The sequence below is a fragment of the Scomber japonicus genome, chromosome 1 (genome assembly GCF_027409825.1).
Source record: "Scomber japonicus isolate fScoJap1 chromosome 1, fScoJap1.pri, whole genome shotgun sequence".
Classification (NCBI taxonomy): Eukaryota; Metazoa; Chordata; class Actinopteri; order Scombriformes; family Scombridae; genus Scomber; species Scomber japonicus.
The window spans coordinates 37,071,821-37,090,762 of record NC_070578.1 but is presented as its reverse complement, the minus strand read 5'-3'; the positions used below and the strand labels follow the sequence as shown (position 1 = coordinate 37,090,762).

Here is an 18,942-nt window from a genome sequence, read left to right as displayed (position 1 = left end):
GTTGGTAGGAAATTGTAGGATTTTGTGAATTGGTGATTGGATTGGGAGCTGACAAGCACTGATTTGAGAGGTGGGAGTGGGATTCAATAAGTTTTGACTTCTTCCCACTCCTTTTCGAAAGTGGTTGGTTGACAGTGCAGTATATTTCTGTCGGGTGTAGGTTCGCTGTTTTCGGTGAGAACATTGTCACGCATTCGAAATAAAAAATAATCTAATCTAAGAGTGTCAATATAATTCATATATATATATATATATATATATATATATATATATGGAGAGATAGAGAGAGAGAGAGAGAGTCTCAATACTAGCTTGGTTGCTAGCTCGGTTAACTGGCAAAACAGACAGACAGGAAGAATTGACAGACAGGAAGAATTAGCCAATCACAAAAAGGTAGCTCAGTTTCTGCCCAGCAACAGGTTGCTATGGTCAGCTATGGCCATACGGTTGCTAAGGGCAGCTAAGGCCCTACGGTTGCTATGGCCATTTGAGAATCTGCTTAGAAATTCTCAAAATGCCCACAGAATTTGGCTTCTGACAAGGTCCCAAACAATTGCAAACTGTGAGAAAACCGTAACTCCTGTCCAAAAACCAAAAACACCGTGAGAGACACAGAAGCTGGCAAATTCTGACAATGTTTATTTTATTCAGATATTCCTTAAAATGAGCGAGTAAACTCAGTGCGAAGACAGATTGAGATTCTTTTGAAAAAAAAGACGATTACATTAGGGTCAATGGGGAGCGAGACAGGTATTGCCACCGGTCTCGCCCCCCCCCCCCGTTTAAATTTTGTGCAGACCCCACCTGTCAACGTCACATTTTATGAATCCCAACACCTATGTCTACATTTTGACCAAAAATTATTTGTCTCCTTTTTATGGTTTGGCCGTGAGCTTGAGTTAAAAATAAAAATTAAAGATATTTTTTACTGCTTCTCACACTCAAACTAACTGACGCTTCTGCTCTAACTTTGACGAAAAAGTGATTTCCACTCCTTGTCATCGAGGCCTTTATGTTCTTAAGGCAGGTTTGTAGTTTAGTTAACTATTTGGATTCATCAGGCTTTATTGATAGATATAATTGAGTATTGTCCACATAACAATGAAGATTAATGGAGTATTTCCGAATAATATTACGGAATATAATATAACGGAAGCATATAAGGTGAATAGTATTGGTCCAAGCACTGAACTCTGAGGAACACCGTGTATAGCTTTTGTTTGCATTTATCATTAACATTTAGAAACTGAAATCGATCTGATAAATAGGACTTAAACCAGTTTAATGCAGTTCCTTTAATGCCAATTAAATGTTCAAGTCTCTGTAACAGGATTTGATGGTCAGTAGTGTCAAAAGCAGCACAGAACGAGGACAGAGAGAAGTCCATTGTATGATGACGTTAAGAGGTCATTTGTAACGTTTACTAGTGTGGTCACTGCGCTATGATGAGCCCAAAAATACAGACTAAAAAAGACTATAAACTATTCTTATGTAGAAAGTCACAGAGCTGATTGGCAACTGCTTTCTCAAGGATCTTGGAGAGAAAGGGGAGGTTAGACAAAGGTCTATAGTTGGTTAAAACCTCTGAATCAAGGGTAGGCTTCTTAAGAAGTGGGTTTGACTCATTTAATAAGCTGAACTCACTCTTCAGTCAGTAGATTGGTGCGCATCTGTGCTCCTGCTTGGTTGGAATGAAAACCTGCAGCCACATGGCCCTTTGTGGAATGAGTCTGACAGCTACTTTAAAGGAATGTGGTACATATCCTGTCAGACAGATAAAGAAGTACTCACTGAGGGAAAGACTTCCTTAAGCAGCCAAGTTGGACTCAAGCCTAAGAGACGGGTTGATGGTTTGGATGGAATAACCAAGATCAATAAGGAGATAAACAGTCTTAATATATGTCTGGTTTAACAGCAGCTGTTGAGCTGTTCTCTGTTGTTTTATTATATTCTTTTTTTAAAGGAGCGATGGAATCAAGATTTGTTCACAGTGAGCCTGAATATGGCTATGTTCACACTGAAGTTAAAAGGCAAGGCAAGGCAAGGCAGTTTTATTTATATAGCGCATTTCATACACAATGGCAACTCAATGTGCTTTACATAAAACAGAAAAACATGTAATTTGAGAAACTTAAAACATACAATTAACCCCCCCCCCCCCATAATAAAAACAAAGTACAGAAAAATAGAAAGACAAAAATAAAATGATTGCAGCATAAAATAATAAATTAGCTTTAAAATCATTAAAAGGGCATAGAGTGCAAATGAAAGACATAGAGTGCAAATTAAAGAAAAGAGCTCAATCGTAAGCACAGGAGAAGAGAAATGTTTTTAACCTGGATTTAAAAGTGTTCACTGTTGGGGCTGATTTCAGTTCTGCTGGTAGTTTGTTCCAGTTGTGTAAAAGCTGCTTCATCATGTTTAGTTTGAACTCTGGGCTCAACTATCTGACCTGAGTCAGTAGATCTCAGAGCTCTACTGGGTTTATATTCTACTAACATGTCATTCATGTATTCTGGACCTAAACCATTCAGTGATTTGTAGACCAGTAGCAGAACTTTGAAATCTATTCTATAGCTGACTGGGAGCCAGTGTAAAGACTTTAGAACTGGAGTAATGTGCTCTGATCTCTTTGTTCTGGTTAAAACTCGAGCTGCAGCTGTTTAATGCTTTTTTGTGGGAGTCCAGTCAGAAGGCCGTTACAGAAGTCGAGTCTACTTGAGATGAAAGCATGAATCAACTTCTCCTGGTCTGTTTGAGACATAAAACCCTTCACTCTGGATATGTTCTTAAGCTGATAGAAGGCTGTTTTGGTGACTGATTTGATGTGACTGCTGAAAGTCAAATCTGAGTCTTATCAGCACGCCAAGGTTTCGGACTTGGTCCGTAGTTTTTAGAGAGAGTGACTCGAGATGTTTACTGACAGCAATCCTCTTCTCTTTATTGCCAAAAACAATTACCTCAGTTTTGTCCTGATTTAAGTGAAGGAAATTTTGGTTCATCCATAGAGTGACTTGCTCTAAACAGTGACACAATGACTGTATTGGTCATCCGTGGACAGTGCTAGGTATATCTGCGTGCCATCTGACTGTAGTCCTGTGTTTTGACTGTCGTGTTTGTTTTATGAGTGAGTAATATGGGGTGGGACAGGGTTATTGACCTTTAATTTCTTAAAGCAGCGCTGCTTGCTTCTGAAGTCTCCACTCAGGACGAGCACAGTGAGGAATGGAGGACACTACTCACTTAGCCAATGTGACATGAATAGCCTCTTAGCTGCTAATGTGAAGTGTGGCAATACTGAGGTCAAAGGTCATGTCCATGTATCATACGATAAGTCCATATATAGACATGACGATGCTGATAATTATGCTATTGTACGATAAGTCGATTATCACTATCATTAATATTATTATTATTATTATTATTATTGTGACAGACCTACATGGAGAAACTGCAACACTTTCCCCACATCTACTGTAAAAAGCCGATATTATACTTATATGTATAAGATGGACCTTTTAACGCAATATTTTTTCATTTAAAAGTGAGGTGCGTCTTATACACCAGTGTGTCCTATTACCAGTAAAATACGGAGAGAGGTTGGATCTGTATGTGATGTAAAAGGCCGTCCACACTAAGAATAATAACTATAAAGATAACAATGAGCCTCCACACTTATGAACGTCCTGTAAACGGTGTTGTCAAGCCCACGCTGCACATTCCAGCAGACCTGTTAATGCTGCATGTTGTGCGAAAAAATGATTGTGTGTTGATCAGAAGTATTTCAGACACTAGTAGCTGTGATGTTTCAGTATTTACAGGCCAAACTGATGTTGAAGCACGACTCAGGTGCAGTTGTCTATTTGAGCACAGCGACTGCTCTGAAGAAGAGTATTTGGGACTCAGTGAGCACACAACTGTGTTCTTCTGAAAGGTTTAATTGAAACTCAGCCTAACCTGAACCCGGTCTGAGTTAATATACCAGTCTAGTGCAGTTAAATCATTACCGGACCATTAACCATTAACCCAACACACTGTTTCAGTATAATGTTTGTGTTTTGTGTTTCGAATAAAAGTAAATTGAGAACATTTTTTGAGTTATGTTAGTCTGTGTATTAAGAGGTTTGTACATGGTTATATTGTATTTTCTGGGATTTTGGGTCCACCAGCTTGAGAAGCAATTCTCAATTCTCTAGATTAAATTTTCACTGGGACCACCCAATGCCTGACAGCACCATGGGTGGTATCAGTGTCTGTGTATTAAGAGGTTTGTACATGGTTATATTGTATTTTCTGGGATTTTGGGTCCACCAGCTTGAGAAGCAATTCTCAATTCTCTAGATTCAATTCTCACTGGGACCAACTAGTGCCTGACACCACCCATGGTGCTGTCAGGCACTTTGGACAGTGAACTCAATAAACACGATACAGATATCGACACAGTCATCACAAAGCCCGAATAAAAAGTTTTGAATAAAAGTAAATTGAGAACATTTTGGAGTCTAAACATATGTGTTTATAGATGAGTAACTACTGGTGCATTCACATAAACCAGCCTTTAATAGAAAAAGTGTTCCCAGCATGACACCCACCCAAAATCGACTGTGACTTAGAAAACATCGGCTTTTACAGTACTTATTTCCTGATGTGATCTGTAGATAAAGCAGACAAGTATCTGTAAAAAGGGATTTTCTGAAACCGACTATAAGTACAAACCTTTCTATGACCTTTTGATAATGCAGCACAGAGACAGGACGATATTTACCATGTTCTAATTTGCTTCCCTTTTTGTATAGAGGGGTTAGTCTCGTAAGTTTTAATTAAAGGGGAAAACTCCCCTGTTCGATGGACAAGTTTATTATACGAGTTATGCAGATGACTTTGGTGTCGTATCGTAAAGAAATCTGCTGGGAAATGTTATAATGACCTTTTGATTTAGAAGGGTTATTAAGGGGCTTTTAAGGTTATTTATTATGAGTCCAGATGCATCAGTCTGGACTCATAATAAACCTTCACATGATCAACAACAGCAGATTTTCATTTTTTCTTTTTTTTTAAATGGAGGTAATACAAATGTTAACACGACTCCTACAGGGAGAGAGTTTTGCATTATCGATCACCTTTATACTGCTAGTGGGTAAAAAGCTCCAACGTCTTTACGGCATGAATGGTTGATGTCCTTTATAATTAATTACCTTGTTACAAATCCTCAAACCGTCTCCTCCTCCTCCTACTCCATCTAGTTTTCGTGGGTCATCCGTCTTGGCTTTCTATATCATTCGATTCACCTCATTTTAAAGGGTTTTTTTATATCCACTGATCATCCCTAGATTTCCTGTATGTGGTGAAAAAATGTATTTCTTGACTTAACAGCCTTTAAAATATTAGCGTTAGGCCATCAACAGCTGCTAAATAACAACTATCCACTTGTACATCCAAACTCCCAGAACATTACCTGCTGGGCGGAGCTGCATAAATAACTGATCGTTATGTCATAGTATTGCTTCATTTTTGTTTATGTTGAATTAAATATGGTCAACATTGTCTTTGATATTGTAATGGAAATTCTTATTATTCATCTTGTCTGAGCAAATGAGTGGTTATGTTATTTGATTAGACGTATGTGTGTGTGTCATAATCTGTTGACCATGCCATGAAATGTTGATTTAATGAATATCATTGAACTTTGAATTAGAACATCATGTATGTTATAGTCTACTGATTAACTATTGTCCTGATTGTATACATGTGATGACGTGCCTATTGTGATGACATTGTTCTGTTGATAGAACAATGCCTTCCTTTTCTATGATAATGTATTGTATATAATCTGACTGTTTCCTCTGCACGGGGCTCGCTTTTTCAGTCGTCTGCAGACGACTGAATAAACCATAGAAAGACAACGTTACCGGCTTTGTGCTTCTTGATAGATAAATATTGCCAGAACAATATATACATACATATCTACATATCTGTGTAATACTAATACTTACACTTATAACTTAATGTAAACTTAATATTTCCCTTTCGCCTCTTACTTTCACCCTTTACCTTGAAATAAGATTTCAATGGGAAGACGCATCTTAACGAGACTGATTCAGTGATATTAATTTCATTTGGGCCGCATTCACACTGCAAGCCAAAATCAGATTTTTAGCCCATCTAGATTGGAACCAGATGCTCTTATGAAGTCTGAACAGTCATAAATCACATGAGATCCGATTTTTGCAAACCAGATTGAAACCACCTTTGGGAGGTAGTTTCAAATCGCATTTGGACAGATGTGTCTGAGTCTGAACAGCTCCAAACACTCATATCGGATTTGACTGTCCGTGACGTCTCTCTACGTCACTCTATGCGACACCAGACCCGCTTATTCCAGTTGTTGTATCAATGGAGGCAATGGAGGACGTCGAAAACATCAGTCTTTGGACAAAGGACGAAACCAAATTCTTAATCTTTGGGGAGATGGCTCGGTTCAAGCGAGGGTTGAGGGTTTGTTGTTGCTGTCACTGATGCAATTATATGACATCACGCAATACACGCTAGATGACGACGACGTTGCCACAGCAACCTGTCAGATTGGTCATTAATATGACCCAGTCTGAACAGAGCCAAATCCGATTTGGACACTTGTTAAAAACAGTGTGGATGGTCAGGCCTAAAAATCAGATTTGAGAAGTAATCAGATTTGCCTGCAGTCTGAACGCAGCCTGTTATTACAAAAACAAACAAACAAATGAACAAAAAACCCTAAAAAAAGGAAGTATGTATGCTTGTATATAGATACACCCACTGGCCTCTTCATTAGGAACACCTGTGCAGTCTAATTCAATTCAATACAACAACGCTGCCATAAATTCTACTTTTATGAAGCTTATACAGTTTATGTTTGACATTGTCATAAATGTGACAATTCCACTTTAGGTTTATTACTGAGGTCATAGTGGGAAGTGATGGTTTACTGGAGTTCATTCACAGTTGAAACCAGAAGTTTATATACACTGTATAAAAAAACATAAAACCTTTTTTTTTTCCTCACTGTCTGACTTTATATCAGACGAAACCTTTCCTGTTTTAGGTCAAAAATTATTTATATTTGCTAAATGCCAGAATAATGACAGAGAGATTTTTTTTAGAGAATTTTTTATTACTTTATTCAAAGTCAGAAGTTTACATACACTAAGATTACTATGCCTCTAAACAATTTGGGAAAGCCCACACATATGTTGTCATGGTTTTGGAAGCTTCTGATTAGAGTTCATTCGAGGCACACAGTTCAAACACACTGCTTTCTGTGCGTGTGACATCATGGGTAAATAAAAAGAAGTCTGGTCTGGTTCATCCTTGGGTACAATTTCCAGATGCCTGAAGGTGCTACGTTCATCTGTTTATATGTAAGTATAAACACCATGGGAATGTGGGTATCAACCCCAGAACAAAAGCAAAAGACCTTGTGAAAATGCTGGCTGAAGAGAGTAAGAGAGTGTCATTATCCACACAGTGAGGGAGAAGCCATTACTCCAAAAGCAACATAAAAAAAAACAGATTAGTTTGCAAATGCAGACAGGGACAAAGACCTTCATTTTTGGAGACATGTCCTGTCGTCTGATGAAACTAAAATAGCACTGTTTGACCATAATGACTAGGGATGTCTGATATTATCGGCCCTCCGATACTATCGGCCGATATTTACTTAAAAATGTAATATCGGGAAGTATCAGTATCAGGTTTTTATAACCGATGTTTGTTCTGTAGACTTCAGCATTTCCGAGCCTGCATGAACGCAGCATGGGACGTTTACCAGTGCACACTTGAGGACGTATAACAACAACAACACACTAGACTCGTGGGTTGCTAACCGTGGCTAACAAGTCTATAGCGTCCACCGTCATGTACACGGACACACAAAGCAGAAACGAGGTTTACCCATGGGTTTACCCTCGTTGTCATTTTCTCTGTTATGTTTCCAGCGAGTCGCCTCTGTGACGTCACCGTCAGAGTCCGGTGGGTCTGATCTGGGTGCTACTCTGCTGGAGACACAACAGCTGAGAGGACCGAGTGAGAGGACTTCCTGTAAAGGTCCTGCCTCCAGAAACAGGGCTTATGTCTGTGGTTTGGAACTATTTCTAAGTCTGTCCTACGGATAATAAATGATGCAAAGTAGCATAATAAATATGGCAGTGCCATATTGGCACTTTGTCCCATAACTTAAGTTGAAGTAGTTCTCTTATTTTGCACAGACAGACATTTGGAAAGCCATGTTGCATTTATGTATGAATCCAGTGAGGCATCACAATAAAATTAGGCATAATGTGTTAATTCCACAGTAGGAGATATATTATGTTGTTACCTAACAGTCTTGGTGTAAATGGACTATACTTATATAGCGCCTTTCTAGTCTTTACGACCACTCAAAGCGTTACAATACAACTCATTCACACACCGTTCGTGCAGCAATGGGAGCAATTTGTTAAGTGTCATCTACATGGAGGAGCTGGGAATAGAATTGGAGGACAACCGCTCTACCTCCTGAGCCACACAGCCCCCCAAAAAAAGCCTTCACATATCGGTATTGGGTGATATCGGTATCGGAAATTAAGACTACGACGATATCGGAATATCGGCAGAAAAGTCAATATCGAGCATACCTAATAATGACCATCGTTACATTGGAAGGTAAAAGGGGGAAGTTTGTAAGCCTGAGAAGACCATCCCAGCTGTGAAGTATGGGGGTGGCAGCATCATGTTGGTGGGGTGTTTTCCTGCAGGAGGGACTGGTGCACTTAGATGGCATCCTGAGGAAAGAACATTATCTGGAAATATTGAAGCAACGTCTCAAGACATCAGCCAGAAAGTTAAAGCTTGGTTGCAAATGGGTTTTCCAAATGGACAGTGACTCTAAGCATACCGCCAAATTGGCTTAAGGACAACAAAGTCAATGTTTTGGAGTGGCCATCACAAAGCCCTGATCTCAATCCTATAAAAAATGTCTGGGCTGAGCTGAAACTGAGTCAGGCCTATGAACCTGACTCAGTTACACCAGTTTTGTCAGGAGGATTGGGCCCAACTTCTGTGAGAAGCTTGTGGAAGGATATCCAAAACATTTGACCCAAGTCATACAGTTTAAAAGGCAATGCTACCAAATACTAATGAAATGATGTAACGTCTGACTTTGAAGAAAGTAATAAAAAATGGTCTAAAAAATTATCTTTTTTATTATTCTGGCATTAAGCAAATATAAATAATTTTGGTAATCCTAACTGACTAAAAACAGGAAAGATTTCATTTGATATAATGTCAGACAGTGAGAAAAAAAAGGTTGTGTCTTTTTATACAGTGTATGTAAACTTCTGGTTTCAACTGTATATTGAATGCTGTTCATATTTTTTTGTCCATTCTGTTGATATAGATGAGGAGGGCAAAATATTAGGGCACACCAACACCACATAGTATGACCTCAGTAATAAACATAAAGTAGAATTATCACCACTATCACAAAAACCGAAACTGTATAAACTACATGCCAGTAGAATTTAAAGCAGAGCTGTTGTTATTGGATTTAATTAGATTGAACAGGTGTTTTTACCTACTTGCTTGAACATTACAGTCAGGGGTGGCTGTGGCTCAGGAGGTGAAACAGGTCATCCACCAATTGGGCTGCATTCACACTGCAAGCCAAAATCCGATTTTTAGCCAATCTAAATTGGAAGTCTGAACAGTCATAAATCACATGACATCCGATTTTTGCAAACCAGATGGAAACCAACTTTGGGAGGTAGTTTCAACTCACATTTGGCCAGATGTGTCTGAGTCTGAACAGCTCCAAACACTCATATCGAATTTGACTGTCCGTGACGTCTCTCTACAGTACGTCTTTACGCTACATCACTCTATGCAACACCAGACTCGTGCTTATTCCAGTTGTTGTTGCTAGGTGATATCACTGGACGCAACGGAGGACGTCGAAAACATCAGTCCATGGACAGAGGACCAAACCATATTCTTAATCTTTGGGGAGATGGCTCTGTTCAAGAGAAGCTTGAGGGTTTGTTGTTGCTGTCACTGTCGCAATTATATGACATCACACAATACACGCTAGATGACGCCACCGCTCTGACAACGTTGCCACGGCATCCTGATAGATTGGTCATTAATGTGGCCCAGTCTGAACAGAGCCAAATCTGATTTGGACACTTGCTAAAATCAGTGTGGACAGTCAGGCCTAAAAATCAGATATGAGAAGGAATCAGATTTGAATCAGATTTGCCTGCAGTGTGAATGCGGCCTTGGAATTGGCAGTTCAGTTCCTGGCTCCTCCAGTCCACATGTCGATGTAGTCTTGGGCAAGATACTTAATTAACCCCAAATTGTGCACGATGGCTGCACCAATAGTGTGTGAATGAGTGTTTGAATGGCTAGTCTCCCTCTTGATGAGCAGGTTGGCACTCTGCCATCTTTGAGTGGTCAAAAAGACTAGAGATAAGAAATCATTCAGATAATTTTGAAAAATAATACCTCGCAGCAACATATTGAAATGTTCCATTTTTGGAACTGTGAACTTAGTTCAAAATTTTGAATTATGAACTATGAAATGAACTAGTTCATTTAAAAATGTGTGAACTGGGGTTGAGCATAGCTCAGCGGGTAGAGCGCCCGCCCCATGTGTTTAGGCTATAGATCTTGTTGCAGGCAATCCCGCTTCGAATTCCAAGCCGAGCGGTCTTATCCTGTGTGTCATTCCCCCTCTCTCTGCCTCCTGTTTATCTCCACTGTCCTGTACTTTAAAGGCAAAAAAGCCCAAAAAAATATACTTAAAAAAAAAAAAGTGTGAACTGAGCTTTGTACTAGTTGTTGTAGAAAGTGAACTGGGGGCGTGGGGGGGGGGGGTGTCTCTGTTGATGTTGTGAGCTCTTATCAATGATCTCCTTTGTTTTTTCGACATTCAGGGCCAAGTTGTTGGTTCACCTCTTCTTCGGGGTCAGGTCATTGTCCTCCCGGGTGGCCTACTACCATTATGTCATCCACATACTTCCAGATGTGAGTAGTAGACATTGTTTCCCAACACAGATTGGGGTCTGCTGGTGAGGAAGTCAAGCAGCCAGTTACTCATACCCCTAAATTGCACCAGCGTCTGTAGTCAGTCACCACTCCAGCACGGCAGCGGATCCGATCCGTTTCCATTCCAGTCAATGTGTGTACTGCCATCGGCTGCGGACAGGAAGTCGAGCACAAATGCAAAATAAAAAACGTCCGGTTTTCACCATGTTCACAGCGGATCATATTTCCCAGCACTATACCTTGAAAATGTCATCAACCTTTTTGTTGTTGTTTGTTTAGATTTCGTTTTAAATTAAGTAGGCCTACATAATTACTAATATTGTACATATACATGGTTGAGGTTGAATCAAAATTGTCTCCACGACAAGGCAGATCAACAGGTCAGCACCTCTACTACTCCTCCGAATGGATGTGTTAGTTTTGTGGTTATCTAATTAGAAAGTACATCCTGCGATTACCCTGAATACGGGAGATCTCGTGGGTCCTCACGTCTTGGTGAAGTTAAGTTATTTCCGCGTTGGCCTCATTTCAGAGGACCGGAGCTCCCCGCCTGTGTACAACAGCCTGATTCAATGAGATGTTGATGATGTCTATGAGAACCAGCTGGTCAGCACATTCCCTGAGCTCTCGTCTTGACATGTTTTTAGGGTCTGCTGCTTACTCTGTTATGTTCACTCTTAAGACATCCGTTGTGTCGAAAATAAGTGCCTGCTCATTAGAGAAATAATATGTTGTTAAGTGCCTTAAGCCATTTAGCTATTTAGGAAGTTTGTATGAACAATAGAAACATCCTCAACAAGTTAAATGGCTATTTCGGGAGGTGTAAGAGCTTTTTATAGCCTGCCAAACGCATTTGGTATTCATAAGGTCATGGGAAAAATTCTGTATTGTCTGTATGTCTATTTATAGCCTTGCTACTCTGATGGCACAGTTAGATGTGGCTCTTGCTGTTCTGAGCACCTCCATGTCTGATGTCCTTGATGACAGACATCTTCCATCCAATATAACCAGTCACAGAAAAGAGAAGTCTGAGGTAGGGATGGGCGATACCACACTTTTAGGATTCGATACGATACTGATACTTTTTCTTGCAATTTCATCGATATCGATACCGATACTGATAATTTGTTTTTGGCAATTTTTTCCAGTCAAAATATTGTCAAATAACTGTCAAATAATCCAAATTGCAATATGGCTGAATCTGAATCACAAGAAACTGCAGTTATTTTTTTTAAGTTTGTGATAAACAGTATTATAATTAATCAAATATGAAAATCATGTTACAGATTAAAGGTCTTTTGGTGGACAGTGGGTGGTGCAGGAGACTGAACTTTTTCAGCAGCTTGTCTTTTTTCAAGCTCACTGTGGCTCTCGGGATGTGTGGTCTTCAGGTGTTTGGTTAAATTGGTTGTGTTGCTGCTGTGTGCAACTTTTTTGTCACACACCTGGCACCTTCCTGTAACTTTATCAACTGGTGAAAAATAACTTGCATTCGTGTTGGCTGTGCGGTGTGCACTGTTGGCTGAGTGGCTCATGTCTCAAATTTCCTTGTCACGTGACACGGGCCACTGGGGCCAGCGCAATATGCTGCCAGGTACGGGGGTGTCTCGACACATAGTAATTGAAGTAAGCTATCTAAAACAGTTGAAAGTGATGCATGCACCCCCAATTCTTATTTGTTAGTAAATATCGATATTTGTTTAAGGAAATCTATGCCAAATGAGTAGCGTGTGAGTATCGTTATATCGATACCACAGGATCGATACGCCCATCCCTAGTCTGAGGTAGAGTTGGATGTCTCGAGACCGGTCTTGGTCTCGAAACCGGTCTCGAGACCACTTTTACGTGGTCTCGGTCTTGTCACAGTCTCGACCGTCTTTGGTCTTGGTCTTGTCTTGGTCTCGGATCCCTCGGTCTTGTCTTGGTCTCATTGTCTTGGTCTTGCGGTCTCAGGTCGACATAGTGGTCGGGAGATTTGCAACAAATAATGTCCATGATACAAAACATAACATTCGATAATGCAACATTAAATTATTTCGCCTTTCACGTCCTTCAAATGCAACCAAGTTATGGTGTAACACTAGCTCACTAGCTGTTTTTTTTTTTTGTTTGTTATTTTTGGTCTCAGTCTTGGTCTCGTCTCGGTCTCGTCTCAACTTTGTCTTGGTCTTGACTCAGTCTGTCTTGGCCTTGGTCTCGTCTTGGTCTCGGTCTTGATACCCTCTGGTCTTGGTAGTGTCTTGGACTCTGAGGGCTATTTTTGTATCTTGCTGCTCAAAACCAGTAAAAACAGTGAACAGATCAGTTTCATGGTTAAAAAAAAAAAAAAAAATCAGCACTTGTCCAACACTGCTCTGGACTTCCAGAGGGGCTGTTAACATTTGTTCAGCTTTTTTTCCTCTGATAACGTCAGATGTTGATGTCCTTCTTCACTATGGAGATAAAGTAAAGTAAAGTCTAAAGTACAAACACCCCACAGGGAGGCATCATTTTATTACTACAGTCCTCAGCCGTCCTGAAAACCTAACGGCATTCTGGCTTTCAATTGAACTGTATTTTATTTATTAGTCTCTCTTTTAATTGATGTTTTAGAGCCTGTTTTACTACTTGGACTATCCTTTTTTTTAAATTCTATTTTATTTCCTGATTTCATAACCAACCTTTTACATCTGGTTTTACTTTCATCAGTTTGGTTAAATAATATTTTAATATAGTCTATATTTTTAATAATGTTCCTTTTTATTCTGTCATGTTTCTCTTTCAACTTCCTCTTTTCTTTCAATACCCCCTCTGCACATTTCTGGTTTTACCGACTTTATTTTATTTTGGCATTCTTAATGGTTTTTTCCTTGTTTTTAAATAGTATGTTTTAATGTTTGCAATTGTTTACTATTATTGGGTTTTATTTTTTATATGCTAAATGTTTGTTTTTATGTAAAGCACATTGAGTTGTACCTGGGTATGAAATATAATATAATCCTCACATTGTGTTGAATCACCATGTATGAAAAGTGCTATAAAAATAAAGTTTGATTGATTGAAGCAACATATAAAAATGTGTCTTAACCTTCATGTCGTCCTCCCGGGTCAAATTGACCTGTCTGTTACTTCTTTCCTCCGTCCTTCCTCCATCCCCCTTTCTTCCTTCTGTCGTTCCTTCCTTCCTTCCTCCCTGCCTTCTTTCCTTTACTCCCTTCCTTCCTTCAAAAGTTCAAGGGTTTATGTTTGACTTTATGTCCCCTTATTATAAGTGTATTAATCTTTTATTACCTTCTATTTCATTTGGGTATTCTTAATTTTTTACATCTTTATACTTTATACTATATTCATGAGAGTTATGATACTTTACTATATAAAGCACTTTGAATGTATGTATTGATTCAAATCAACCAACATATGAAATGCTTATTATAAAAATATGTCTTAAAACTGTTTAGAAAGCTTACTTCCCCTTTAACCTTGAGTCACAAGATTAATCCAACCAGGAAGTTCTGAAAGCTCATTTCTGTGTTTCTAAATACAGGATGCACACTTTTATATCCAGCAAGTTCAGAGGGGGAGGAGACAGTTTCACGTTGCATCATACCAAGAGTTTGTTATCATGCTCACAGGTCCACGTGATGATATTGTTTCGTTGCTGCCGCTGCCATGGCAACCACATAACGAAAGGCGGGAGGACACAAAGGGTGAAAAAAGTGTTCCGGGTTTCTTCTGGGCGGTGCTTAGTGCATTGTTATGTATTTATGTCATCTTAATCCTCAAATCCTCACATAAAACACTATAAATAAGCATAATGACGCAATAAGCAGCTCTCCAAGACGCCAAGCTGACTATGTTTTGTCAGCACAACAATCTAAAACCTGTTTATGATCAAGGAAGACAAAGAAAAACCCCAGTACATGATCACATTTGAGACACTGTTAATCTTTCAGTTGTATTTTTAATGTTTCTATTTTGCATCTGTCTGTCTTGTTTTATTTCTTCCTGTTTTATGAAGCATATTGTATTCCATCTTTTCATGTTACATGATTAACAAATAGAGTTAAAGTCATTATTATGTCAAATAAACAGAATCATAGGTATGTATAAGGCAAGGCAGTTTTATTTATATAGCGCATTTCATACACAATGGCAACTCAATGTGATTTACATAAAACAGAAAAACATGTAATTTGAGAAACATTAAAACATACAGTTACCCCCCCCCATAATAAAAACAAAGTACAGAAAAATATAGAGATAAATGAAATGCTAGAATAGAGCATTAAATATAAGATTGCAGCATAAAATAATGATTAGCTTTAAAATCATTAAATGGACATAGAGTGCAAATGAAAAATTAAAATGTAAAGTGCTTTAAAAAGAGCTCAATCATAATAAGCACAGGAGAAGAGAAATGTTTTTAACCTAAAATGTTCACAGTTAGGGCTGATTTCAGTTCTATGCTGGAAATAATCTTTAACCAACTCTTCATTTATGATTCATAAGCATAATTTAATTGCTCCTGTGAAGCATCCATAACTGGATTATAGTATATAAACAGATAATGAATGAAAGCATGATATGAAACTGTTGTAATAATATAGAATATGTCTTCATAACATTTACCTTATGTTAAAAATACTGTAATAAATAAATAGTTAGAATAGTTATAGTTATAAATATCAGGGGACCCCAAGCAATACATTATTTTCACTATACATGTAACTCCATCCATGAGTAACACAATGACATAATATATAATTATTTTTGGTTATGTTGGTTCATACACTCTTGATATAATAAAAGACTTACTTATTAAGACACTACTGAGGATAAAGAACAAAATAATCCCTCTAATATCAGTTAAAGCAGTATTTAAGGTAGTTTGACTGTATGGTTGTTCAGATATAAAAACACAGCATGCTGCACCAACGTGTTAAAAACGCACGAGTTTTAAGTGTAATTAGATTTGTGTATTTTTGGAGGTTTTCATATCACAGAAACATTTATATGACACAGAGCACCCAGCAGGAGGCGGGGTTAGTGACAGTGAGCTCTCTGCCAGAAGCTGTGATTCAGAGAAGGAAATACTAAGTTTGAGGATTCCCCCCCCCGAGCAAAAAAAAAGCTACGGCAGCAGTCGAGTACACACACCTTATTCAAGATACTACCCGTATATAAACTGGCTTCAATGGAGATTCAGGACTCTTTCAAACCTGTCCGCGTTCAAGATGATGTGGTTCAGTCTGCAAACGGTAATAAGACTGTACAGCAGAGGGAGCTCACTTTGTTTACTCCACAGATCACAGCTCCGTTTTTCTTTAACACATTTTGTTCTTACATGTCAACAGATCCCCCTCTGCTCTGCCCTGCTGTTGCTCACCATGCAGACTTATTCTACTGCCCCAGCCACTGGGAAGTCCACCTGCACCACCCGCATCAGAAAGGAGTTTAAAGCTCATGCAGACAGATATGGGAAATGGAACCTGGCCATACCTAAACCTAACGCGACTGACTATGCATCCCAGGATTCACTCACCTGCCAGCAGGCAGCCAAAGAGATGGAAGGAGAGCCGCACAAACGCGCCCTGGCCCCATGGAAGTACAGGTAAGGTACAACATGCTGCTATGGTGGCCGCAGAGGGACAAAAACGCTAATCGCTCTCACAGCTCAGCAGAAATCTCTAATGTTCAAATTCAGATTTTAAGTAAAAGTACCAAAGCAGCAATGTACTGATACTCCATTAGTTCACAAGTATTATAAATCATGTAGTTACAGTAAAAGTACATAAGTATTATGAGTGATGTAGTTAAAGTATTACAGTAAAAGTATTATGAGTGATGTAGTTAAAGTATTACAATAAAAGTATTATGAGTGATTTAGTTAAAGTAATACAGTAAAAGTATTATGAGTGATTTAGTTAAAGTATTGCAGTAAAAGTATTATGAGTGATGTAGTTAAAGTATTGCAGTAAAAGTATTATGAGTGATTTAGTTAAAGTATTGCAGTAAAAGTATTATGAGTGATGTAGTTAAAGTATTACAGTAAAAGTATTATGAGTGATGTAGTTAAAGTAATACAGTAAAAGTATTATGAGTGATGTAGTTAAAGTAATACAGTAAAAGTATTATGAGTGATGTAGTTAAAGTATTGCAGTAAAAGTATTATGAGTGATGTAGTTAAAGTATTGCAGTAAAAGTATTATGAGTGATGTAGTTAAAGTATTGCAGTAAAAGTACATAAGTATTATATTTTGTTGAGTAGTTTTTAAAGAAAATCATGTTTAGGATGTAAAATGTTGAATTAGTAACTATAGCTTTCAACTGAATGTGGTGGACTAAAAATACAATATTTGACTCTAAGATAGTATAAAATAGGATACGATGTAAATACTTACAGTATTAGTATGTATTTAGTAACTATTCCAGTACTAATGCAAATAATATGCTATATTATATTACTGGATGATTATTATTACAGTTGCAGCTCATGAGTAAGTTAATAAAAACTACTTCATATACTGCTTACTAGTTTATAAAATAAATATATTTTATAAGAAAACCATGTTTTTAATGTAATGTCTTCATCTGCAAAGTACTTTGAAACTGTAGTGGTCAAATTAATGTTGTGGGGTAAAAAGTACAACACTTGATGCTAAAATGTGTTGGAGTAGAGGCACAAGATAGCATTTATCATTAGTAGTAGTATAGTTATATTATCATTGTTAGTCTTGACAAAGTTTAAAATATTACAACGTTTAAATATTACATTGGTGAAGAAAAAGTAAGTTAAGTGCTAGAATATAAAAACTGTACTGAAGGACGGTATTTGAGTAAATGTACTTCGTTATTTTCCACCACTAGCACTATGAACAGTGTGTATAAATATTACTCATTATAAGTGAAATTTCTGTATTTAATATTTCACTTGAGTAAAAGCGATGCAGTGCAATAATAATATAATCATATCTAAATCCTGAAGTTTTAAAAAAAATCAAACATAATTTATATAACACTTTTCAATTTTTTTTTAAAATACAATTTTAAAAAGACAGCAAAAGAAAACAATTAATAACACATAATACAATTATGAAATACAACAAATGAGGACCATCTTAAATCCTATTGAAGACACCTTTAGTTATAATACTGAGAGAACAGAAGAAAAGCTGCTGCAGCAGAAAGTTAAGGAGACAAACTCGTTGTGATTGGTTGCTGTATTGATTACCTTTGTGAGTTGCTGATATCTGTTCTGTCTGATTGCGTCCTTCAGCATCGACACTGATGAGAACCGGCTCCCTCATAAGATTGCCGTTGCGGAGTGCCTTTGCGGCGGCTGCATCATCAACGCGAGTGAAACACATGACTACAACTCTGTGCCTGTGAAAGCTCCGCTGATGGTCCTGAGGAAGACTCAGTGCCCACATGACCCAGATAAATATGTGTTCAAAACAGAGTTTATATTTGTCACGGTGGCCTGCACTTGTGTTGTGCCCAATCAGTCTAAATGATCATACAGTAGGTTCATAGAGGATAAATCCTATTGAACGTTCTGACTTCTCATCTAGAATCTCCTAAACGTAACCACCACTAAATCATTTACTCAAAATCTTGTCCAGACATTGGTGGTCCAGCAGTTAGCGGCTGGGTTACCAGCACCAGCATGAATGTAATGGGTTGAGGTTCCTCTACATTTGATCAGACATTAGTGATAATCTGACACCATCATGTGGTTGTCACTGATGTATTATAACTCAAATGCGTCAACAACTTTTTTGATTAATCGCATTAAAATTTGTTATTAGCCATTAATGATCCCATCTGGATGAATTGTAATAACTTTGATCATCTCCTCTCACTTTTCATCTAGCGACATCATCAAGGGACAAAATCGGTCCA

The 18,942-nt window shown here is 38.1% G+C and overlaps 1 protein-coding gene across 1 annotated transcript; it reads left to right on the top strand.

Moving 5' to 3' along the window:
* The first annotated feature begins 16,234 nt into the window (after positions 1 to 16,234).
* On the top strand, positions 16,235 to 18,554 carry LOC128364821 (interleukin-25-like). Its single transcript, XM_053325476.1, has 3 exons — positions 16,235 to 16,309; positions 16,395 to 16,651; positions 18,317 to 18,554. Exons 1-3 carry the CDS (start codon positions 16,235 to 16,237, stop codon positions 18,552 to 18,554), a joined length of 570 nt encoding a protein of 189 aa, XP_053181451.1.
* The last annotated feature ends 388 nt before the right edge of the window (positions 18,555 to 18,942 follow it).

What these genes read in the sequence shown, in the direction of transcription:
- LOC128364821 (XM_053325476.1), top strand. Translation starts at nt 16,235, where the DNA reads ATGGAGATTCAGGACTCTTTCAAACCTGTCCGCGTTCAAGATGATGTG. An exon ending in CTGCAAACGGTAATAAGACT is followed by an intron (nt 16,310 to 16,394) that starts GTACAGCAGAGG and finishes ACATGTCAACAG; the next exon opens with ATCCCCCTCTGCTCTGCCCT. An exon ending in CTGGCCCCATGGAAGTACAG is followed by an intron (nt 16,652 to 18,316) that starts GTAAGGTACAAC and finishes TGCGTCCTTCAG; the next exon opens with CATCGACACTGATGAGAACC.